The sequence below is a fragment of the Schistocerca nitens genome, chromosome 11, assembly GCF_023898315.1.
Source record: "Schistocerca nitens isolate TAMUIC-IGC-003100 chromosome 11, iqSchNite1.1, whole genome shotgun sequence".
NCBI classification, from domain to species: domain Eukaryota; kingdom Metazoa; phylum Arthropoda; class Insecta; order Orthoptera; family Acrididae; genus Schistocerca; species Schistocerca nitens.
This window is the reverse complement of record NC_064624.1, coordinates 203627606-203653433: the sequence shown is the minus strand read 5'-3', so window position 1 is coordinate 203653433 and position 25828 is coordinate 203627606. Positions and strand designations below refer to the sequence as shown.

Below are 25828 nucleotides of genomic sequence, written 5' to 3'. Positions count from 1 at the left end.
ATACAGCTACAGTAGTTTGGTTCGAGTCGTAAGCTTAAGAGTTAAGCTTTACCAAGTAGCCACTGCTATGTGTCAGGCGCTCAGTCCGTATTTATACGGGTACCCTTCCTTTCTCACGTGCTTCGTCTGGTTTAAATCGATTGCTTATTTTGCTTTGATCTGATAAGTGCCGTTCTCTTTGTTGTAGGTGTTTACGTCACTCTAAGCTGAAAATGCATTACTGTACTGTGTCGTGCATTGCTTGTCGCATTCTGATAGTGAGTGTTTACGGCCTGTCGCCGCTCGCGGCACGGCTTGCTTTTGTGCGCGCTACCGCCGCTTACAATAAAAAGAAAAGAGAGGAATTGTCCCAGAAGTGAAACAATGGCAAGAGACTGCTATCTGTTGTTACTTACACTGCTGCTTTCTTTGATAATGACCAACAAGACTCAAATAATAGACTGCGTATGATAGAAGATGTTCTGAACGACAGTTTAGCGAAAATTTTTCTCCGTTTGAAAATCTTTGCACATGCCTCTTTAGTACATTACATTCTGCACAGAAATTAGATTCAACTTATATTTAAAATCTAGTCAGTTGCCGTGCTTCATTTCTGACTGTATCACTATTCAGCATAAGAATAATACGAATATCAACATGACGTGATACATATATTCTTCCGCGTTTGCTGTTGTCTCACTCTAGTTTCGTAGTTCATTAGGCAGACAGGATTTAAATGAGATAGCAGCAAACACGAAAGAATACATGGCATAATGTTTAAACTCTTCTACCTTTTCTTTTAATTTATTTACTGACGCAGAGGTTTTGGCACCAGTATTTATCTTTGTGCCTGCTAAGCATGCCTGTGTAGCGCTACATATATTCGATGGCAGAAGTTAGTTGTGGCGGTACCTACCAACATTTTTCAGAACTTCTGCTTACTTTGCACTCGATTCTAAGCCGCAGGTGGTTTTTTGGATTACAACAACCGGAAAAAATGTGCGGCTTATATTCGAGTAAATACGGTACATAAAGTGTTTACAAGTACAGGTCGTCACGCAGAAACAAAGACGTACAGAAATTTGGATCTGGCTGTGAGTCTTACGTGGATAGCCAAACTGGTTACAGTGACTGCTCGCGATAAGTGGGAAATCGGGTTCGAGTCACAGTCCGGCACAAATTTTCATTCTCGTCTTTCCCTTCTGCGGCCGACAGTTGTTCCTATTTGCAAATGCGAATAAGTTTCGCATATTTCTTAACGGATGTAGTCGCCACAGTGCCAGTTCCTTCGAATGTGCGTGCACCGTTCTTCTGAACGACACGAGACACTGCAATATTGCGGTTGTCTTTTGCCAGTGTTACACCACGAGGAGAGATACGCTCCCCGCGGCTCGACACGACTCGACACCCCGTGGACTCCACTTCCGCGGCTCGACACGACTCGATACCCCGCGGATTCCACCTCTGTCCCAGGTGGCTCCCTCGCTCTGCTGCGAGTCGAGTGTACCTCAGCCACAGTGAGGTCCCCACTGGTCCGCCTCGCCTTCCACCGTCCGGCAGTGTGCAGCTCTCTGTCTGGAAGTTGTGCTGGCGGGCCACATTCACAGAAGGACTACGGTCGTTACTAACGGTGCAATTACTGAGGTTCCAGTTAGCCTAAAAGACTTGTTCACACTGGAGCAAATGGAAGAGAAAATGAGTCAATTAGCATTTCCAGACATTTTGCCAGTGTCAATCAATGCCGTATTGTACAGAGAATGAGTGTTTACACTGGAGGGACTGGAAGGGAATACGAGAGAACCGACACAGTGTGCCAATGAAGTGAACGCTGAATTACTGTATTCTTTGTCACTGACAACTGGCAAACGGGATAATTTGATACAATACTTATAGCTACAATACAAAGTTGTGATATTTATTTGGGATCATTTGCATGCCAATCACACTGTTTACGATGAAGCGAGCAAAATGCAGTAAGAGATGATAAATGTAGGTGCCCTAATTTTTACACTTAACTGTAGCTCCAACCCTGCCTAGACTTACCCCAAAATCTTATATACATATCTCAGCTGATGTGCCAACTTCCCATTGCAACTGAGGCGGATTTGAAAGCAGGACACTAATTAACAAAAAACCGACATAGCCTAGTCGTCCTTGACCCGCAGTTCTGAGTGACTTTCCTGAACTGTGGCCATTTCCCTAAGGCTCTCCAGTCCTTTTCCTTCACTTCTCTTTCTTCTCCTTCAACTCTTCTGCCAAAAGGAGCCACCGGCTTCGAAAGCTCGTAAAAGTTAAACACTTTTGTGCGGGTGTTTCCCTACCGCCGCTTGCCGAGTTAATTTTTTATCTACCCGTTTACATTATACAATTATACTGTGTTTTGTTACCAAATGGTGACAGTTATATTAGTAACTGTTTCGCACTATGATACCTGCTGTATTTGAAGTAGCCCTCGATGTCTGCAGTGATATGTAAATGTGTCTACTTATAAGGATAATGTGCAGTTCTTTGGCCCTACACAAAATTCTGAACAGCTTCCTGCATTTACAGAAGTTACATCGAAAGAAGTCGAAGATCCCCGAAAACCAAAATTCTGCAGAATAAGGTGGTACACTGACTGAACTAATTAAAATGGTGTTTAAAATATCACATCCTCTAACAGAAATAATCAATCAATCATTTGAGCAAGGATGGTTTCCAGAGTTACTGAAGTATGCCGATGTAACACCAGTACACAAAAAAGGCCCAAAAGAAGAAAAGGGAAATTACAGACCTGTTTCTATCCTGTCTGTTTTCTCAAGTTATTTGAAAAGCTTGCTGCATCACAGATACTAAATTTTGTCTCAAAATTTAATATCACTGATAAAAATAAAAAGTACCTTAGATGCAGTTAACACACTTGTTGAAAGAATTAGCTCCTCACTGGACAACACCAGAAAAGTTACAGGTATTTTCTGCGACCTAAGCGAAGCATTCGATTCAGTGAATCACTCCCTGCTGCTCTTTAAATTAGAGAGGTATGGGGTCAGCGGAAGTGCTCTCCAATGTCTGACCTCGTATTTGACATTACAGGAAGCAAAGAGTTATAACAACATCTAACTCTGCAAATTACTCATCAAAATCGGAAACTATCTCACTAGGTGTTCACCACAGCTCGGTTTTGGGACCAGTTCTCTTCCCGTTTTATATACAGGGTGTTACAAAAAGGTACGGCCAAACTTTCAGGAAACATTCCCTCACACACAAAGAAAGAAAATATGTTATGTAGACATGTGTCCGGAAACGCTTACTTTCCATGTTACAGCTCATTTTATTACTTCTCTTCAAATGACATTAATCATGGAATGGAAACACACAGCAACAGAACGTACCAACGTGACGTCAAACACTTTGTTACAGGAAATGTTCAAAATGTCCTCCGTTAGCGAGGATACGTGCATCCACCCTCCGTCGCACGGAATCCCTGATGCGCTGATGCAGCCCTGGGGAATGGCGTATTGTATCACAGCCGTCCACAATACGAGCACGAAGAGTCTCTACATTTGGTACCGGGGTTGCGTAGACGAGAGCTTTCAAATGCCCCCATAAATGAAAGTCGAGAGGGTTGAGGTCAGGAGAACGTGGAGGCCACAGAAATGGTCAGCCTCTACCAATCCGTCGGTCACCGAATCTGTTGTCGAGAAGTGTACGAACACTTCGACAGAAATGTGCAGGAGCTCCATTGTGCACGAACCACATGTTGTGTCGTACTTGTAAAGGCACATGTTCTAGCAGCACAGGTAGAGTATCCCGTACGAAATCATGATAACGTGCTCCATTGAGCGTAGGTGGAAGAATGTGGGGCCCAATCAAGACATCACCAACAATGCCTGCCCAAACATTCACAGAAAATCTGTGTCGATGACATGATTGCACAATTGCGTGTGGATTCTCGTCAGCCCACACATGTCGAATGTGAAAATTTACAATTTGATCACGTCAGAATGAAGCCTCATCCATAAAGAGAACATTAGCACTGAAATGAGGATTGACACACTGTCGGATGAACCATTCGCAGAAGTGTACCCGTGGAGGCCAATCAGCTGCCGATAGTGCCTGCACACGCTGTACACGGTACGGAAACAACTGGTTCTCCCGTAGCACTCTCCATACAGTGACGTGGTCAACGTTACCTTGTACAGCAGCAACTTCTCTGACGCTGACATTAGGGTTATCGTCAACTGCACGAAGAATTGCCTTGTCCACTGCAGGTGTCCTCGTCGTTCTAGGTCTTCCCCAGTTGCGAGTCGTAGGCTGTAATGTTCCGTGCTCCCTAAGACGCCGATCAATTGCTTCGAACATCTTCCTGTCGGGACACCTTCGTTCTGGAAATCTGTCTCGATAAAAACGTACCGCGCCACGGCTATTGCCCCGTGCTAATCCGTACATCAAATGGGCATCTGCCAACTCCGCATTTGTAAACATTGCACTGACTGCAAAACCACGTTCGTGATGAACACTAACCTGTTGATGCTATGTACTGATGTGCTCGATGCTAGTACTGTAGAGCAATGAGTCGCATGTCAACACAAGCACCGAAGTCAACATTACCTTCCTTCAATTGGGCCAACTGGTGGTGAATCGAGGAAGTACAGTACATACTGACGAAACTAAAATGAGCTCTAACATGGAAAGTAAGCATTTCCGGACACATGTCCACATAACATACTTTTTTTATTTGTGTGTGAGGAATGTTTCCTGAAAGTTTGGCCGTACCTTTTTGTAACACCCTGTATATGATTTACCCTTGAACATCAATGCAACGTCAGTCCTATTTGCAGATGACAATTCAGTGCTGATTGAAAAAAGTAGCTTTGCTGAAATCGCTGACTGTGTTGTACGCACTTTGGGTTTTCTGGAAGCCTGGTTTCAATTACATGGTCTGAAACTAAACATTACAAAAACACAACTCACACAGTTCAAAACAAAACAATCTAAACCAAGTGAGATCTATGTCCTACATAAAAATGAGAAGGTAGAACCAGCAAGCACAGTGAAATTCTTAGGACTAAACTTGGATGAAAACTTATGTTGGCAGGCACACTCAGAATTGTTAATGTATACGATCCCACTTCTGACACCAATGTTAACGTATATAATCCTACTTTAGTTAACAAACTAAATAGCCTCTCTTTCGCAATGGGAATGTTACACGATGTAATAGACATGGACAGCTGAAAAATTGTGTACCATAGTTACTTCGAACCTGTCATCAGATACGGCATAATTTTTTGGTGTAATTCAAGTTATATGGAACGGATATTAAAACTTCAAAAAGAATCATTAGGAAGATGTGTGCCACACATCCAAGAACCTCATGTCACCAATTTTTTAAAAAACTAAATATATATCTGTCCCGTCACTATATATTTTTGAAATTCTAATTTTCCTGAACCTTTCCATGAATTTCACTTCAGACAGACTTACACAACTAGGCAAGAACAAAATTGTATGCTCCCTCCACACCGATTAAAGCTATATTCTATGACTCCTCAATACATGAGCATGAAAATATACAATAAATTAAAGGGCTGTGATATTCTGAGCATGGAAATTGGCCCTATAAAGAAAAAATTACATGTACTCTTAGTGGGAAAATGTTCTTATTCAGTGGAAGAGTTTATGAATGATGAGGTGATAATTTAAACAGGGCAACTGATGAAATACATCAAATCAAATCAAATCAAAATGATATACTCTTCATTTATTACACTAAAAGCTTTGAAAACAATCATATCTGAAAGTTTCCTACCCTACAATCTTAGTAACAACATTACTGGTATATGAATTAATTCCACTGTCCCAGGTATCAGAATGATTTCCGTTTATAGCTTTCGACTGTCGTTTCCAGACCAGGGTCGCTTACCTCCGGTTGATACATTTATCCTTCTCCATCGTACCTGACAGTTTGTAACATTATCGTGGAATCACCTTGTACTATATGAGAAGAAACACATTCAGTCTTTTCCACTCCAATGGTGTGTGGCACTTGACACTGCAAATTTTGTTCAAATAAGTTACAGGAATGTGGCCAGGTGACACTGTTGACAACCACCGATGTTTCAACAGGGGTACACCCTGCCATTTTCGAGGCATAAATGGGCAATTATGTCCTGAAAACGGCAGGGTGTGCACGCCTGTCAAAATATTGGCAGTTGTCGATGACGTCACCAGTCAGCATTTCTGTAAGTTAGTCGGATATTGTTTACTCCAGGAGAAATTCACACCTCAAACTGAGAATTTTGTTTTCCATTCTGATGTCGAGACTAATTTACTAGGCATTCGTGCTGCATAACACTGCCCTCCAGTGAAGCTGGGTGTGTTATGCAGCACAGATGCCTAGTAAAGCTAAAGTCGAGAATGGAGCATGTGAGAGCTACGAAAAATCTTGTGGAATGAGTATCAGGGTGTAAAACAAAATTCGCAGTTTGAAGTGTGAATTTCTCCAGGCATAAACAATATTCAAATAACTTGTGGCGCTGATGAGGTCGACACCAGCATCAATATACGTTTGTCTCTAGACTCCGAGCATCGTCTTTGGACACTGAGCCAGAATTATCTTTGCTCTCTTCCGCCATAGTTAGTTCTTTGTAAGCCTTGCTTGTGTAAAGAGGTGAATAAATGAACTACCGTTAAAAAGGTGTTGTTTGGTGTAACTGACCCGAACATCCACCTCAAACTTACAGGAATGCAGTCTGGTAACGTCATAAGTAACCGCCAATATTTCGACAGGCACACACCCTGCCGTTTTCGAGGCACCACTGCCCATTTATGCCTCGCAACTGACAGGGTGTTGAAATGAAGCAGTTGCATGAAGAGAGGTTGTAATTATTACAAAGTTAGAAGGCACAAAATGAGTAGCTCCTCACACTCAGTCCTTTCTGAGAAAGAGATTGAGGAGCTTTTAAAGGAATTTCTAACTGAAAATGAGAGTAAAAATGATTTTGATAAGAATGACTATGACGATCGCAGCGATTCATTTGTAAACAATATGAGGGAAACAATCCACCCTGAAGAGTTCCAAAAAACATGACGTGAAGAAAAGTTTCGTATTATTACGATTAAGCGAATACTAGCTGACAAAACTGACGTTGCCCAGGAATACATTTTGCCAAATTTCTATTGGGAAGAAAATCTCGTTTGTACTCCTGCAGCAGACTCGGTGTAAGATGATGGCGGACAGTTTATGAGCACCGGGCACAGCTGCTTCACGTATCTACAACATTTTGTAAACGTGTCTATGGCAATGCCTCTTCAGAGCTCTATAGGCAGCTACTGTGTTCACCTACAACTATTTGCTTCACAGCGGAAAGCTGTCAAAAGCACTGCCACGTGTCAGAGATTTCCTCAAGTTGACTCGACTGTAGGAAGGTCTCAGGAGTAAAGAATAAATGTATTAAAACTTCCTGCACGGCACGGGATTCTTTCCGCATTTCAGTGTTTACGACACGGTATCTCTCGAAATACGAGTCGTACGATGATATATTTGTGTAGATACGTTCAGTGGCAGACGTGCGTACTGTCTGCAAAGTATGTTGAAAGTAGACTTAGTTGCAAAAGTTAACAAATTTAAATGTCATTCACAATGCAGGACTTCTTCACACACATCAGTGTTTATGACGTCATATCTCCTGAACTTTGTGTGGTACCGCGATATACTCGTGCAGGTGCATTTAGCGGTACATGTGGATACTGTCTGTGGAATTCATCGTGAACAGAATCAGTAGCACAGAAGTAGCACGATGTGGCAGTTTTTCGCGCATCTCAATGTTCGTGACGTCACATCTCCTGTGAGTGCAAGGAGTTAAACTGCCCCCACGTCTGGCATTTGTACTCAGGAATTGACATTATATTCTCAAAAACTGATTATTATTGTTATTAAAATAAACATAATTGTTACTCAAGTTAAAATTGTATAATGTTAGATTCAATGATGCAGTGGGCAATGTTTTTCATTCGGACACTCCGTACGAAGACACTAACTGCTGTCGACGGCAGTCCCGTCACGCGAGGTAAAATGCCCCACTGGTCGCCCCGATGCACTGCGCCACTTCCTTCAGAGTTGTGGTTCTCTTTGTTATTAACAATGGGAAGCTAACTGCAGTATCTTATTCCTAGTCAGCTACCTGATAAAAATGTTAGTTTTTAAACTTTTCTGTGACTTACTGCATAGTGTAAACTCTATGGATGCTACATTGTGCGGTTTGTTATTATGTAAAATAAGGGAAAGGCAGCAACTCACCTGTAGTGGATTGTTGCCTGGGACACAGAAATTTGTAACAGAAAATGGAGATGGTGGGGAAGGACACAAGGGCAGTGGGGGAGGGGGTAACGGAGGGAGGGGGAGGGAGAGAGAGAGAGAGAGAGAGAGAGAGAGAGAGAGAGAGAGAGAGATAAATGAAGAGGGAGAAGGGTTGGAAGGGAGCGGGGAGGGAAGAGTTGTGGGAGAAGACAATGCACAAGATGGACAGAGGTGTGGGTGTGGACAGAAGAGAGAAGGGAAAAGTTACTGGAGGTTTAGATCAGGGACATTGTCAGAGCACAGGATATATTGGACAGTCAATTCCTATCTGTGTAGTTCAGAGAAATGTTTAATGGAAGGGAGTATCCAAATGGCCTGCACAGTGAACCAGCTGTTGTCGTTTGGGTTGATGTATGCAGCATGTTTGGCAACTGGATTGTAAAGTTTGTGGTTTGCCACAGTTTTGCAGTGGCCATTCGTGTCAGCAGGCAGTCGGTTGCATGTCATGTGCACAGACAATGCTGTAAAATAATTGAAACATTGCTGATACACACAGGTAGTTTGGAAAGCAATTTCCACTTGGTAATAAAAAAGGAATTCAATAGAGAGAGAGAAAGCAAATTATTTCACAAAAATCTATAACTCTTACATTATTGTCAAACATAGCCTACATAATTTTCCAGGCATCTGGCATAGCGTGGTATAAGTTTACGTATTCCTTTGCCACAGAATATTCCGCCAACATTATTAACTGCGTGGTGCCCTCCGTCACACACCGTTGGGTGACTTGCGGAGTATAAATGTAGATGTAGATGTAACACCTACTTTCAGCCCTTCATCTTAGTTGGAGCACCGATCACCAAGGAATGACTTCAGATGCCAGAAGAGATGAAAATCGCTAGGACAGAGGTCAGGACTGAATGGAGTGTGACCAAAAACGTCCCAGCCAGAGCTCCAAAGGAGCCGTTTCGTTACATTCGCAGTGCGTGGTCACGCATTGTCGTGAATGAAAACCACACCTTTCGAGAGCATTCCTCTGCGCTCGTTTTGTATTGTTCGGCGCAATTTCTTAAGTGTCTCGCAATAAACACTCTTATTGATTGTTTCACCTTACGGTAAAAAACCAATCAGTAAAATGCCTTGTCTGTCCGAAAACACTGTACGCACAACTTTTTGGGTTGTCAAGAGTTGCTCAGGTTTAATCTTTACTACGGACGAAGTGTGCCTCCGTTCCATCGATTGCCGTTTTGTTTCAGCAGTGTCGTAAGCAACCAGAATTTTATCTGGGATAAAAATTTCTCACCATTGTCATTGCAGCGAGGCAAAAAGTCAAGTGTGCTGTCCATCCGTTGTCGTTTGTGTCGTTCACTAAGAAAAGTTTAGGTACCCGACATGTGCGAAGTTTATGCAAACCCGGTTTCTCAGTAACAATCTCGTAAAATATTGTTCGTTAAATTTGTGGAAGTTGACAAGCAATAGCATTCCTCATAATGATTTCTTCCACTGCGTTCATCAGTTCATCAGAAACCACAGACGCATGTCCACTTCATTCTTTGTCATTCACTTGATAACGCCCTTCTCATCATTGAAGCACTCATTACATTTTCTCCATAAATCTCACAAATTTGTTGATGAATATCACTCGGTTTAATGTTCTTAGCACGTAGAAAATGAATCACAGATCTCAGTTCACACACGGCAGGGGCGACGATGCCATTATAAACAATCACTACGAATGACAAACGACACAGAGCGAGCTCGAAATGGCGTCATTTTGATCTGCTCGAACCAGAGATACCACTGTGCTCGAGCCAAACTGAGATCGTAGCTGTGCCGTGGAGAAAAATGGAAACGGATCTCGCTTCCCGAACTACACTCGTGTATCGTGGCTGCTTTCACGTGTCACCCTGCCTTCTGTACGGTAGGAAAATTGGCTGGACTGTGGGAAGAGGCAGTGGATGAACATGTGGGACAGGTGCTGCACCTGGGTCGACTACAGTGGAATGACACACGGGGTGCACAATTCGGAGCACAATTGGAATAGCGTTGGATGAGGATGTTCTGTAGGTCGGGTGGGTGGTGGAACACAACTTTGGGTGATGTGGGTACGATTTTCCTCATCTCGGGGCAGGACGAGAGGTAGTCTAAGTCTGGTGGAGGATGTGCTTGAGCTTTTCTAGGCCAGAGTGATACTGGGTGGTCAGAGGAATGCTGTTTGGTTGCTAGTTTGCTAGTTAACTGGTTTCCTAGTGTCAGAGGAGCAGATAGCATGAGGGATTTGTTTATGAATGAAGTGGCTAGGACACTGTCTGTCAGTTCCTTATTTTGAGGTACTGTAATCACTTGAAAGTCATTAAACATTAATATTAATGAGTCTCACAGCTGTGCAAAGTTCATTCAGATAGGTTTTACCCGTGGGCTTTTTAAATGCGAAATACCAATTTTGTGTGATGTCTGACTCCTTATGGAAAGGCTTAAAAATAAATTGTTATTTCGTAAACTAAATTATGCATTGAAAATTGACTACATTGATTTTACTGTGTGTGTGTGTGTGTGTGTGTGTGTGTGTGTGTGTGTGTGTGTGTGTGTGTATGTACAAGCATCATATTGCAAAGTAGGGCAAATTACATACAATAATAAATTAGTGAGTTAATTAATGGTGTATGTCATTTGCTACAAAAAACAGTTATAACAAAATTTGCAATGGAAATTGGTAGTGACTCTGAACTTCAGGTTTAATCACTGCACAAGATGATTAGTTTTAAGTAATTTAAGAACTGGAAATTGTAAGGGGTCCGTAGGTCCTTACTATAAGTTTGCACTCGGCACAGGTCAACAGGGCAAACTATCGATTAGTGTGTCGTGTTGCGAGAGCGAGGGTAGAGTCGAGTCAGTTGTTCCCGTGCGGCGGGCGAGCTGTGCGGAAGCCAGCAGTTGTTGTAATGCAAAGCTTTACCGACAAAGGGAGTGGCCATCGCCGCGGTTTAACCCCTTTGTGTTAGAATAATACGGGAAAGTGAAAAGGTATAATTACGAGAGTGATCAGTGATATTTCTGTGCCGTTATTTTGATTCCGCGTCTACCGCGCCGGCATTATTTTGGATTTGCAGTGTTGGATTGCAGTGATTGAATTTGCCTGTGACGATAATGAATAGCGAGGAAGCCTGTGCTGAGATTAGCCGTTATTAAAAGTGTATGACGAAGGCAGTGGCTGTCTCCTTCTTCTTGTGTTTTTGAGACGAATATAGGTTCTTGATTAGCGAAGCTGTGTTGTTGTTGTTCTTGTTACGAGACATTTCATTATTACAGCATTTGAGAAGGACAAAATGGAATGTAACAACTCCGTAGCAGTCCATTCCAATTGCCAGCCCATTTAGGTACACGGTCACATTAATTAATAATTTATTTCGGCTGCTATCAGATCCCGATCGAGCGGGATGCATAAATCGGACGTGTTACAAAATTCAGAAGGCTTTGTTTTTAGACAGTATGTGTCATCATATGGTATTATGCAGATTATTTCACAAAATTTTACATGTACAGAACTATAATGCTAAGTTTAACTATCTGTAACTTTTAACAACTTAGTACACACTAATGTTCATCCTGAAATCAGGCTATCCAAAAGGAATATCCAAACAATAAATTTGAATGGGGGCGAGCTTAATTACAATTTTGGAATACCAGTACAAAGGTTACATATTACTATTCATCTAAAAGCATTGAAAACAGGGCGATTCCAAACTTGTGCAACATAAGGAAACTTCATTATTTGTGCAGATATCGTAAAAACTGTACAGGGCAAAATTGTTGGACATGCATTTTACATCGTGACCTTGATGTTGAATTTGTATTTTTAAAATTTTTGTCAGTAATCAACAATAAAATTGTTGGAAATTATATTTTAAATCATGACCTTACTGTTCAATTTTTCTGTTTTCTCCAGTAATCATCTACAATGCCCAGTACACAATCTAGGATAGTGTGGAAATGGTTCTCATCGATGCTGCAGGCACGATGCTTAGTTGTTTACTGGATTAGTTCGAGGCAACAGGGAGTGTCCGTGACAAGTGGAAGTCTGGGTGGCCACATACAGCCACAGACTGTGCAACCCTCAGCTAGCACACTAAAAGCTAAGCTGGCAGTCGGCTCAACACAGCCAACAAGACAAGTAGCTCAAGAATGTGGCATCTGTCAAGCATCCACGTCCAGCATATTATCCAGAAATCGTATTCATTCGTACCGTGTCCATTTTGTCCAGGAATTTCACGGAGATGACGAATATACACAGGTGCAGCTCTGTCATTCAGAAAGAGAACACACTAGCCGCACCTCGAACCTGATATTCTTTTCGACGATGAGGGCCGTTTCTATCTGAACGCAACAGCGGCTAGACGTAACGCTGTTTATGACCGACCAAAAACCCGTATGTTGCTGTTGCCGGTCATCAGACTGACCCGAGGTTAAATGTGGAGATGTTCTCATCAATTCCGTATTTCTTAACAATAGCCACTTAGGTCGCCAGATTTGACACCACTTAAACTTTTGCTCTGAGGAGAAATCGCATCTGCGGGGTACAGATATAGGCCTCCAACATTGCAGGAGCTGCAGGAAAACATTAGAAGAGGTAGTTCAGGAATAAAAACAACAGTTTTACACGAAGTGTGCAAGAATTATGTGAACCGTATTAGAATGGGTGGTGGTCAATTTGAACAACTGCTCCAACAGGGCCAAAGAGGTGCAGCTGCACAAGATGCTGTTCAAGTCATTAAATTTGTTTAAGTTTGCCACTCACCGAATTTGCTATTGCTATTGTCAATCTTTCATTAAGTCGTAAATGGCATAAAAGTATGAGGTTGTTTTTAAAATTGCCCAATAATTAACCTGAAGGGTGAACCTCATGTCACACATTAAGCTCACAATTTAAAACCACATATTTGCAACAGTTTTGCTCTCTATTGCATTTTTGGTATCTGCTTAAATAACAGACTTGTGCTATATTGTGTGACTTTTGAATCACCCTGCCCTGTAGCAGTAAAATAGAGAAAGGAAAACAATTAGTTATTAGCAGAAGTCAAAAACATAACAGACGGGGTAGAACAACCGCGCTATATCGCAAACCGACATTCGAGCCAAAGTAACGTGTCGGTTGAAGAGAATCCTAAAGAAAGACAATTCAGAGAGTTTCACTATATTGCACGGATTTTCTGTATTTAGAAAATGTTAAGTAGCAAAACCACAATCTTAACTTTTATCCTTATTTTTAAAATTCAGCCTCAAACTTTTTGAACTGACATGATGTAAGGACGTTTAATAATTTGTAGAGAATATGTGAGGTTTCCGAGGATACGGTCACCTTACAAGATACTGATCTGTGTTCTCATACCTGGCACACTGCGTGTAGCCGGGGTGTGGAACGGCGCCACTTCCGATGCCGACTGCTCCGCTCCCGGCGGCTCCGCGTCGTACCGACAGGCCGGCACGGTGCCGCTGCTGCCAGTGGCGGCGGAGTCGTGCACCGAGCCGGTGGCAGAACTTGCCGTTCTTGAACGCGTCCTCGTACTGCGGGTCTGTAAAGGGGCAAACGCAGTAATTGTTTGTGATCGGGTCATCCGAGCACGTAGTGGGAAATTCACCGTAAAACCTTATAGGTCGACGAAATCTTCTCCGGTTATCGGCCGAATCGTCGGGTCGTGTCGTCACGATGTTTCGACGAGTTTCTCACTTATCATCTTCGGGTGAACTGTGGGGTTCGTGTCCCGTCCGTTCCGTTACGCCACTAAACTGTCGACTCCTGTGCCGAAGAGCCTACGGGTGGGACAACCGCGTGCCTATCGGAGAGGTTTCCCAGCCGACACTAGGAGAGTTTCCGGGAATTGAGTCCCGATCCTCCTTTTCTGTTGCACCTGCTGCCTCTGCCACTTTCTCACCAGTGTGTTTGCGACACATTTTTGGTAATGCCTCACCCAGTGCAGACATCAGTCAGAAACTGTCGTACCAGTTGACAAGACGGTACTACACTCTATTTCCACTGCCTCTCTGACGATCGAATCCCGGAACCCGTAGGTCCGTCACGGCACCTGTGGCAGTTCGAAAACAAAAATGTGGCCTTTGTTGACGACATGCCAAGCCACTACAGACTCGCACAAACAAAAGTGACACGTTACGTCAACATTGTTCGACACATTACGTCAACATCGTTCCGGGATTCAGTCATCGAGGAGGCAGTGGAAAGATGAGCGCAAATGACGAGCACAAACCGTGACAATTGTCTCCGACTGAGCTCCACATGGGATGTGGCTCTAGCAAAAATAAGTCGTGAGCACTTTGACTTGAAAGTGGTGGAGTCAGGAGGTGTAATACATCAGTAACGCCAGCAATTGATGCCTGGACACCCCCCCTCCCGCCACGCTCACAATGCTTCTTCAGGCACAGGACCTGCAGCCTAGCCACTACAAAATAGCAAACTGGACACGATGTCAATACTTCGATCAAAGATGACGGGTAGGAAACTCGCAGAAAGTTTGGGACAGCACGGCACCAGAACTCGACCAGTGGCCGAAAAAGATTTCGTCAATGAAATTTGCCGAGATCATCTGCATTCACATCTTGTATTTTGTTGGGCCACATTACGTTCCTCCCGAGTTTCTTTGTAAGCACAGTTTACATTGGACTGAATGAACACAAGCAAATGATGATGATGATGATGATTGGTTTGTGGGGTGCTCAGCTGCACACTTATCAGCGCCTGTACAAATTCTCAACCTTTGCTCAGTCCAATCTTGCCACGTACACGAATGAGGATGAAACAATGAGGACAACACAAACACCCAGTCATCTTGAGGCAGGTGAAAATCCCTGACCCTGTCGGGAATCGAACCCGGGACGCTGTGCTCAGGAAGCGGGAACGCGACTGCGAGACCACGAGCCAATGAGTGTTCACAGACAATGCATTAGTGGTCGCTGTTGTCTCTCCGAGATAACCGTTTACACTAGAGGAAAAGGAAGATGACAAAAGATAACCGGCACAGCCTACGCACACTGCATTATTGTTTTTCAGTGCTAATAATCGTCACGCACGATACGGCACTGTACAATTATAGAGACGAGCCAAAACTGTGATATCTAGAGAGGATAATTTTGCATTGCGAATGCACAGTTCTTGACAAAGTAAGTGAAAGGGATCGAGCACGAAATGTATCGAGGCAGTGTGCTTAACAGTAAACTGCAGCTCCAGCTTTCCTAAGCTCTACTTCAAAACTTTTTTTTTTATGTTGTGTGACGCTTTTTGTTGGATTCTCATTACAACTGAAGAGAAAATTTAGAAGCAGAACACTAACTACCAATGACCGAATAAGGGCTAGCGTCTACACTCTGGTTATTAGCAAGTGGAGACATTTACGTCGATGACTGTTTCTCATTTCATTACAATACTGCTATATATAAGTTTATGATGTATGCAGAGACATGTGGAAAGCACTTCAGAATTTTATCACAGCAAATATATGGAAAATAATGCCAATTAAATACAATTAATGAAATATGAAATACGTACACAATCTGTCACATAGGATGGTCGATAAAATCCGACATACAGTTTGTTAACGAAGGCACATACAGTGATCGTGAAAAAACGATTTTTATTTATCCTCAAATATCTCTAACATAACAGTGACATGTCAGGCAGGTAATTACAGATGTCGTGAGACTAAGCAATGAGAACGGTCAGGTCTTTCAAAAGATTAAGCAACGAGAAGGGCTAGGTATATAAAAATATTTTCAATTTTAATCAGCATAATAGATACATATTCACAGTTGCTTACTTTCAAAGAAATTTATTGTGCTTTCCCTTTCAGTAAAATGAAATACAAAGCTGAAACAATGGAAAATCCCTGTAGGAACATCAACAATGTAAGAAAAGACAGACTGCCACTTACCGTTAAGTCGGAGAAAGAGACAGTTAAAAGACGCTCGCACACAACTTTCAGCCACAGCCTTCGTCAGCGAAAGAGAAACAGAGAAACACACACCGTTCACACACACAAACAAACACACCTCACACACACACACACACACACACACACACACACACACACACACACACACACACACACACACGAGACTGTCGACTCCGGCAGCTCGGGCCAGAATCGATTACCTACTGTCGTGCCCTGAAACGAAGGACACCCTACCCGCGGTCGCTCACACCCCTCCCAAAGTGGAGTTCCGTCACCCACGCAACCTCCACGACACCCTAGTCCTCCCCGTGACACCCCTAATGCCGACCCCTCGCAACAAGGATCGTGTCATTGTGGAAGGCCGAGGTGCAGGACCTGCCCAATCGAACCCACCCAGCACTCCCTACTCCAGTACTGTCGCAGGTTTATCCTATATCCCACCACAGGCCGGGCTATCTGGGAGGGCAGTCGTGTGATTCACCAGCTCTGCTTTTTATACCGGTACGACTACAATCGGCCGTCTACCGGAACGGACGGTCACCGCCAAAAGGGCGAAGTAGACCGTCCCGTGGCACAACGTGCAGCCGAACGTAACGTGCTCGATTTCGACAGGTGCTTCACTACCCGAGCTATCTGGATCGTTCCCTCCACCACCAGCTTTTCCGAACTGCACAGACGGTAGTTATCCTCGCGTCACATTCTACACTTCTGTAATTATCCTGGGCTCGACCTACAGTCTCCACAGCCTCCACCGAACAGTTTCCACTCCCTCCGTCCTACCGTATTCGCCCATTCTCGTCTCTCGACCTCTCCGTTTGCCACACTCTGCCGACACACCCACGTACCTTTCCCCAGTCCTCCCCTTTTTGCTCCTTTTTTTCCCCACCTCCTCGCCCACAACCGCCGACACTACGCTTGCCGGCCTTCTAGTCCCTGCACGCTCTGACAGACGACGTCCCTCTTTTCCCCCACCCGTACGATGCTATCCCTTTCCCTCACCTGCCGCCTGCAGGCTGCTGCTGCCGTCGCAGGTGACAGTCGTATTCCGGCCCGAGTTGCCGCAGTTGGCAGTCTGAGGAAATTTCGCCCGTCTCGTACATCTCGCTAACCAGACGGTAGAGTTTTGTCAGGACTGGCTCTCCCGAGGTGTCAGCAGTTCTAACGGAATGTCGTCTACTCCCGGGGCCTCGTTTCGACTTAGGTCTTTCAGTGCTCTGTCAAACTCTTCACGCAGTATGAACGTGAGTAAGGATGAAAATTTAATCAACAGAAAAGCACAGACATAGAAATACATCACTCTAGTATCAGTCTGATACTGTTCGGTCAAGTTGTACGAGAGATAACAATTTCCATTCGTATCGGTGAATGTAATGACATCAGAACAGGGTCAGGGATACTAGTTCGAGCAATATCAGTTCGAGCGTACATTTTCCAATAACCGTAAGTCAGAAAAACGTGGCCCTAGAACATCAGGGAATCGGCAACGGTAAAGCGGGCACACTGAATGTGGTGTTAATGTTTGTTCATACAATGTGCTAGAGCATGGCCACAGATAACATCTGGATTCTGTACAGGCATACAAACATATTTCATCTGACAACGGTCTAGGAGCGATCGGTCAGAAGCTCGTGGCGTTTTAACCACCGGACGTGACCGAAGGCCCGAGCCCGTGTTACCGTTTTTATTAGCGACAAGTGTAGGAAAAGAGGAGGACGTGATGCCGCACACGTCCGCCCTGCCGCCGGCCGCGGTACTCACCGAGCTTCCAGCAGCTGCCCTTCTGCTCGGCACCCTCCTGTGGGGCGTACACGAAGCACTCGTTACGAGACAGGTTGTTGCTCAGTGCTCTCTGCCAGAACTTCTTGTTGCGCTTACAGTAGGGGAAGCGGCTCGTGACGTAGGTGTAAATTTCGGACAGCGTCGCCCTCCTGCCGGACAGACAAAAATACACAGCTCGGTCCACATTGTCCAGAAAAGACTCCGGGTTGGAACTAGGGGTGGAGGGCACATTTTGGCAACAATTTACTGTTGTGGTGGTTAATAAAAACAAGAAAAATAGAAGAAAAGAAAAGGTTGAAAATGTGGGAAGAAATGGTGAATAAAAAGGGGGTTTTAAAATCGTTAATGACTGTGAAAAAAGGAAAGAATGAAATGCAAATCGGACTTCGTATTACAGAAAAGTTATCGGATTTCGTGATTCGGAAAAGCTATAGTGTGGGTGGTCCTTGTGGCGTTTCTGAGCAAAAGTGAAACCAATTTCCACCACAAAAATTATTGAAAGAGAACAGCGAATAACAAAATGTGATTAGCAGGGGGAAATGGCGTAGATAAGAGTTCATCCTTTACCGTGTTAACATGTCTTCTTGCGTGCGGCATCCAGGTCTTGTTCTCCAAAAATCTGCTTCATTTCTGCGTGAAAAGTCGTAGCTGCTCCGAAATTTTGCAATAAATTTCATTGTCCAGGAATTACTAATGTATACAAAAAGTGTCTTGATATTAAATGCAATGTATTTTACATTGCTGCTTCCATCCTCCAAATTTCATATAAACTTCCACAATAAGTCGGCACATCAATAAGTTTTTTCGGATTCATCCGACCAAGACTGGCTAATAAGTAAAAGTTAAGCTTCCGCTCTCAAGAGACAAAAGCCGGATAGAAAACAAATAGAGTTATAATTTTCGTACCTTCATTTTCTTATATATTTTCTCTGCCGTTGAGCGCTCATACCGCTGCGACAGTATAATTTATATCTGAGGAAACGAGTGCAGCGCGGCAAAATTCAAAGTTCCGCTACACTGTACCCCTCTTGACATTGTACAATTGGATAAATAAATAATTCTTTTATAGGTTTCCCTGCTTTGAGACTAACAAGAAGCACTGTCATCAATATTGTACTGCCTTATTTTATTTCTTTGTAAGGCTAACTACCATGAAATTATGAAATTCTGGCACCGTGGAAGCAAAACAACACTTGACAGACAAAAAGGGTATTCCTTGCCAAAAGAAGCCTACTCGTATCAAACACAGGCATTAATTTGAGGAAGACATTTCTGAGAATGTACTTTTCGAAACAGCATAGTAGGGAAGTGATTGTGGCATGTGGTAAAAATCTAAAAAGAAGAGAACTGAAGCATTTTAGATGTGGTGCTAGAAAATGCCATTTAAAAGGAGACGGACCGATCAGATAAGGAATGAGGAGGTTAGCAGAATCAGAGAGGAGAGAAATATGGGCAAAATATCAATAAGGAGGAGGGACACGATGATACGACATGTGTTAAGGCATCAGGGAATAACCTTGCACGGTATTAGGGGGAACTGTAGGTAGTAAAATCTGTAGCGGAAGACAGAGACTGGAATACATCCGACAAATAATTGAGAATGTTGTGTGAAGGTTTCCTTCTGAAGTGAAGAAACTGGTACAGGAGAGGAAGTCACTGGGCCAAATCAAATTAATTGGAAGACCAATGAGAGAAGGAGCTGTTATGCCGATACGATGATAACTGATAAGTGGAACAGACGGTGAAATACATCAAAATATCTTAATGCTGCCGACTGAAACTACACCGACTTACGTCTACCGTGTGTGTAAGATAATGTGGGAAGTGCCAAACTACGGGGGAATGTATTGAGGAAGGCACAATGTATTTTCGTGAAACAGTTTTTCACTCTGGAGCAGTGCTACCAACCTGTGTGGAGAATGCATTATGGCCATAGCATTCAGCTCCGTATAGCTGAACGGCGGCTTCACGTCGGCAGTAGAGGGCGAGCCAGTGTCGCCTGCCGCACCGGCAGCACCGTCCCCCGCGGCCGTCCCGCCGTCGGTGACAGTACTGCCGCCGACAGTGTCGGCGGTACCCCCGAATGCGACGGCCGGACTAGCGGCGCCGATTGCGGACGCGGTCGTGTCCGACGTCGGGACGTCGTCCTCGCGGCGGCCGGTGCCGGGTCGGGACGGGTCGCGGGTAGCTCGGCCGGTACTGCAAAAGTCAGAGACCGACGGGCGTATTGAGGTCGGGGTGACACCGTCGTTTCAGTGCGACACAGACAGAGTTCAGTGATCGAAGATTTGTGGAGCTCTATATCGATTAAAGAACAGCATTCAAAGTGAAGTCCAAAGGATACTTCGAATTGAGACCAAAACAAAACTGTTAACACAACATGGCAAAATGAACAGAAAACTTCAGTAGATGCGAGAAAAAATAAGGAGATCTGCCTACGATCGTCGAGAGACTGAAAACGAAACTCTTTCGCCCACCTAGCAGTGTGATACATTTATGAAGTTAACCACCATGAAGAGAACAGTCAGATGTCAGAGAAAATTTGTACAGGAACAAACCATTGACGGGTACATATATGATTTAGTTTCAATTCTCTGCATAGGAGGACCACCACAGAAAACTGGTGTTATTCGAGTTGAGTACTGTTACCAGGTCTGGTAGGGGAAACGAGGGCACAGAGTCAGACGTCGAGTGATCACTGCGAAGGAGACGGAGACGGCGTGTACTCGTGTGAGACAGCGATATCAGCAACTGACAGAGTTTCAAAGGGGCCTCGTCGTGAACCTCCACTCGGTCAGTCGTGCAGGATTCGCATTTGTGGAGAGTTCGGACATGACAGTGCAGGAATTCAAAAAGTGGCTGAAAGTGTTAATGTACGGAATAATTCCTTGCATTTTATTTGTACAATTTATGAGATTACCAGCTGAAGAAATCCTGTAATTTACGATGCAACAAGAAATTCATAAAATTTTAATTGTAATATTAGCAAAAACACATTTATAACAATGAAACCTTATATAAGTCATTACCACGATACTATAAATGTGGAGCCCTGACGTTCACACTAGCCGAGTTTAGTTCAGATAACGGATAGTTCTTAGCCAGTTCTTGAGTTTTTGTGCCACACAATGTGTATTGGCTCATTTTGTTAACTAATTGGGAACTTTTAAACCAGAAATGAGTCGACAAATTTATTTCAGTAGTTAGAGAGGACACTTATCGTTTGATTCACGTGTTTGTTTCAGCCGCAGGTAAGACTATTGGAAATTTAAATTCGTTGTAAAAAAGCAGATATATACCCTCTGCCAATGCAGAATTACATCACACAGGTTAAGTAAGATCCAAGGAAGCTCTTTACATTGGAGAAGCTTCTGCATTGATAAAACCGAGGAATTACCAATGGTAAAGCATTCTACCAAGCAATTGCAACTGCAGACACTGGTGGTAAATATTTTCTTAAAAGTCCATTATTAACATCCGTGTGACAATGAGTGAACTGTTATACCAACCTTATTAGACATATAAGCTGCCCTGTTGCACAGTCAGTGGTGAGGGGGCAGTTTTAAACAGAGTCATTGTACAACACATTGTAAAAGAGCAATGTCATAAACCGAGTGTTCATGATATTCTCTAGAATGTTTTGAAGAAAAGAAAAGTGTTTACAAAGTTTGTCTTACACACATTGGCATGCAAACAACACCAATGCCTGCATAACGTGGGTAATTCTATTCTGGAAAAAATCATACTGTACACCGAGACTTTTTTTCGTCAATACAAACCTATTACACACCAGCAGTCAATACTTTGATGACCTAACCAACATCCAGGCCAACGTGGCACGCGAGCTGAACAACATGCCAAACAACATTTCCAACAGTTTTACATGGCTTTATAAATGTTATATATGTGGTACTCAAGAGCAGGGTGCAATTTAGAACATGTGAAGTATTAGAGCCACAGTCTTAACTTTCTCCATATTTTTTATTAAGCCAGTCTCAAACCTGTTTGGGCTGACAGTGTATAATGAATTTCAAAATGATTAATGGAAAATCTCATATAAAGATGTGAAACAAATACTAAAAAAGAGATAGAGGGGCTGGCCAGAACTTACTTCAGCTCAGTACAGCCGATAGATACACAAAACGGAACAGAAAATTTACATTCCTAGCTTTCGGAACTTTGTTCCTTCATCAGGGAGGAGAGAGGGGAAAAAAGGGGAAGGAGGGAAAGTGGATTCAGTTACTCACAACCCAGGTTATGAAGCAACAGGGAAAGGTACACAGGGAGGGTAGCAAGGATGGAGGCACGGTTGTCAGAGGGAAGCCAAAGGTATTCTCCACGAATTCCTAGGCTGTAGGGAAGGGAGCGTTTGATGTGGAATGGATGGCAGCTGTTGTTTGTTTGTGGGTTTGATGTGGACAGAGGTGTGGATGTGAGGTTCAACAAGATGAAGGTCAACATCCAGGAAGGTGGCTTGGGTTTTGGAGAAGAACCAGGTGAAATTCAGATTCGAAAAGGAGTTGAGGTTATGGAGGAAATTTAGGAGTATTTCTTCACCATGAGTCCAGACCATAAAGATGTCATCTATAAACCTATACCAGGCCAGGGGAAGCAGCTGTTGGGTCTTCAGGAAAGCCTCTTCCATGCGGCCCATGAAGAGGTCGGCACAGGACGGAGACATCCTGGTTTGTTTGTAGATCTGGCCTTCAAAACTGAAGTAATTATGGGTGAGGATGAAGTTGGTAAGTGTGATAAGGAACGAGGTTTTCAGAAGATCTTCAGGTGGGCGTTGGGAGAGGTGGTGTTCGAGGGCAGAGAGACCATGGTTATGTGGGATGTTTGTGTAAAGGGATGTAGCATCTGTGGTGACAAGAAAGGTTTCAGGTGGGAGGGGAGTGGGAATGGATTTGAGGCGTTCTAGGAAGTGGTTTGGCTTCCCTCTGCCAACCATGCCTCTGTAGCGGGACTTTGAATTTCGCCTCGCTGCACTCGTTCCCTCAGATAAAAAATATCCCGTCGCAGCGTCATGAGCGCTCGACGGCAGAGAAAATACTAAAATTGTAACTCTTTTTTTGTTTTCTATTCGTTTCTTGATTGTCTCTTGATAGCGGAAGCTTAAGGCAGACGTGATCTGATGAAGACGCAAAAAAAAAAAAAAAAACTTATTAGCTAGTCTTGATCTGATTTTAATGTGTAGACGTATTGGGGAAGTTGTTAAGAAATTCGGAGGATGGAAGTAGCAAAGTAAATTAAATTGCATACAGTATCAAGATGATTTTAATTGGTATGAATTAGTGATTCCTGGACAATTGCAAGATTTCGGAGCAGACTTTTCACACAGAAATGAAGGAGATTTTTGAAGACCTGGACGCCGCACGAAAGGAGACATTTAACCTGGTAAAGGATGAACTCTTATCTAAGCCATTTTCTCCCGTCAGTTACATTTTGTTATTCTCTGTCTTTCTTCAATAATTTTTGTAGTGTAAATTGGTTTAACTTCTGCTCAAAAACGCCACAAGGACCACCCTAACAATAGCTTTTCTGAATCACTAAGTCTGATAACTTTTCTGTAATACGAAGTCCGATTTGGTTTTCATTCTTTCCCTTTTTCACGGTCATTTATGATTTTAAAACCACCTTTTTACTCACCATTTCTTCCCACCATATTCAACCTTTTATTTTATTTTCTTCTCTTCATCTTTTTCTTTTTTATTAACCACTACACCTCCATCCTTGCTACCCTCCCTGTTTACCTTTCCCTGTTGCTCCATAACCTGGGTTGTGAGTAACTAAATCCACTTTCCCTTCTTCCCCTTTTTTCCCCTCTCTCCTCCCTGATGAAGGAACAAAGTTCCGAAAGCTACAAACGTAAATTTTCTGTTCTGTTTTGTGTATCTATCAGCTGTACTGAGCTGAGCTAAGTACTGGCCAGCTCCTCTATCTCTTTGTTAGTATTTATGATGAATTTCAATCATTCTTAGATTAATAAAGATATGAGGTCATCTTACACGGTACCGACCTGCGCTCGTGTCTGGTAGAGTGCAGGGTGGCGGAGGACGGCACAGCGTGAACTCCGCCACCTCCGCCTCTGCTCCCGATACCCCGGCTCCAGGAGAAGGGCCGCTTCGTGTGCTGTTGTCGCTGGAAGTTGCCGTTCTCGAACACGTCCTCGTATTGTGGATCTGCAAATGATGAACACAGTAACTGTTTTGTGGGCAGGTCTTCGAAGCACACACCGGGACCGTCACCATTGGGGAACATAAAATCTTGTGTGTTAATGATATATTCACAGGTTATCAGCTCAGTCCGTGTTTAAGCAAGTTTCTTACTCATAATCTTAAGGCAAAATGTTACATTTGTATCCAATTTGTTCCCTTATACCTGCGAACCAAAGGGGTGTGCGAATCACATACCACTGGCAGAGATTTTGCTACCGGTGGTTGGTAGGCCCCCCATTAGTGTAGAGGGGTATAACGGCCAAATCCTGGTGTTGCATGTCTGTTCCACCTGCCTCTTTCACCACTTTCACACCAAAGTGTTACTAATGTATATTTGCTACAGATACACCGTCGTCTTTTGCAAGGCGTTCGATACAGTTCCCCACAGTCGTTTAATGGACAAAGTAATAGCATATGAACTATCAGACCAATTGCGTAATTGGATTGAAGAGTTCCTAGATAACAGAACGCAACATGTCATTCTCAATGGGGAGAAGTCTTCCGAAGTAAGAGTGATTTCAGGTGTGTCGCAGGGGAGTGTCGTAGGACTGTTGCTATTCACAATATACATAAATGACCTTGTGGATAACATCGGAAGTTCAGTGCTTCTGCGGATGATGCTGTGGTATATCGAGAGGTTGTAACAATGGAAAATTGTACTGAAATGGAGGAGGATCTGCAACGAATCGACGCACGGTGCAGGGAATGGCAATTGAATCTCAATGCAGACAAGTGTAATGTGCTGCGAACACACAGAAAGAAAGATCCCTTACCATTTAGCTACAATATAGCAGGTCACCAACCGGAAGCAGTTAATTCCATAAATTATCTGGGAGTAGGCATTAGGAGTGATTTAAAATGGAATGATCCTATAAAGTTGATCGTCGGTAAAGCAGATGCCAGACTGAGATTCATTGGGTGAATCCTGAGGAAATGCAATCTGAAAACAAAGGGAGTAGGTTACAGCACACTTGTTCCCCTACTGCTCGAATATTGCTCACCAGTGTGGGATCCGTACCAGATAGGGTCGATAGAAGAGACAGAGAAGATCCAACGGAGAGCAGCGCGCTTCGTTACAGGGTGATTTAGTAATCGCCAAAGCGTTACGGAGATGATAGATAAACTCCAGCTCGGTACGGGCTTTTGTCGAAGTTTCGAGAACATACCTTCACCGGGGAGTCAAGCAGTATATTGCTCCCTCCTACGTATATCTCGCGAAGAGACCGTGAGGATAAAATCAGAGAGATTAGAGCCCACACAGAGGCATACCGAAAATCCTCCTTTCCACGAACAATACGAGACTGGAATAGAAGGGAGAACCGATAGAGGTACTTAAGGTACCCCCGCCACACACCGTCAGGTGGTTGCGGAGTATGGATGTGGATGTAGATGTAGATGTAGATGTAGATGTAGATCCCATGTGGACCTTAATTGGTAACCACTGTCCAGTTGACAACATCGCCCAGAAGCCATGTGCACAGCACCTTTTTCTGTTCAAAAACAAATTTGTGCCTTAAATGAAACTTTCACTCTGCGGTGGAGAAACGTGCTGGCAAATTAAAACTGTATGTCAGGCCGAGACTTGAACTCGAGACCTTTGCCCTTCGAGGGCA

General features: G+C 43.6%; 1 protein-coding gene across 1 annotated transcript in view; it reads right to left on the bottom strand.

Annotated features, from left to right (window-relative positions):
* LOC126212788 (uncharacterized) overlaps positions 1 to 25828 on the bottom strand; it is a 344572-nt gene that overhangs the window by 8410 nt on the left and 310334 nt on the right. Inside the window, exons 50-53 of the mRNA XM_049940191.1 lie at positions 24017 to 24179; positions 19906 to 20196; positions 17977 to 18146; positions 13647 to 13830 (exon numbers count right to left, since the gene is read on the bottom strand). Of these exons, the coding sequence (XP_049796148.1) occupies positions 13647 to 13830; positions 17977 to 18146; positions 19906 to 20196; positions 24017 to 24179 (808 nt within the window). The remainder of the gene's footprint in view (positions 1 to 13646; positions 13831 to 17976; positions 18147 to 19905; positions 20197 to 24016; positions 24180 to 25828) is intronic.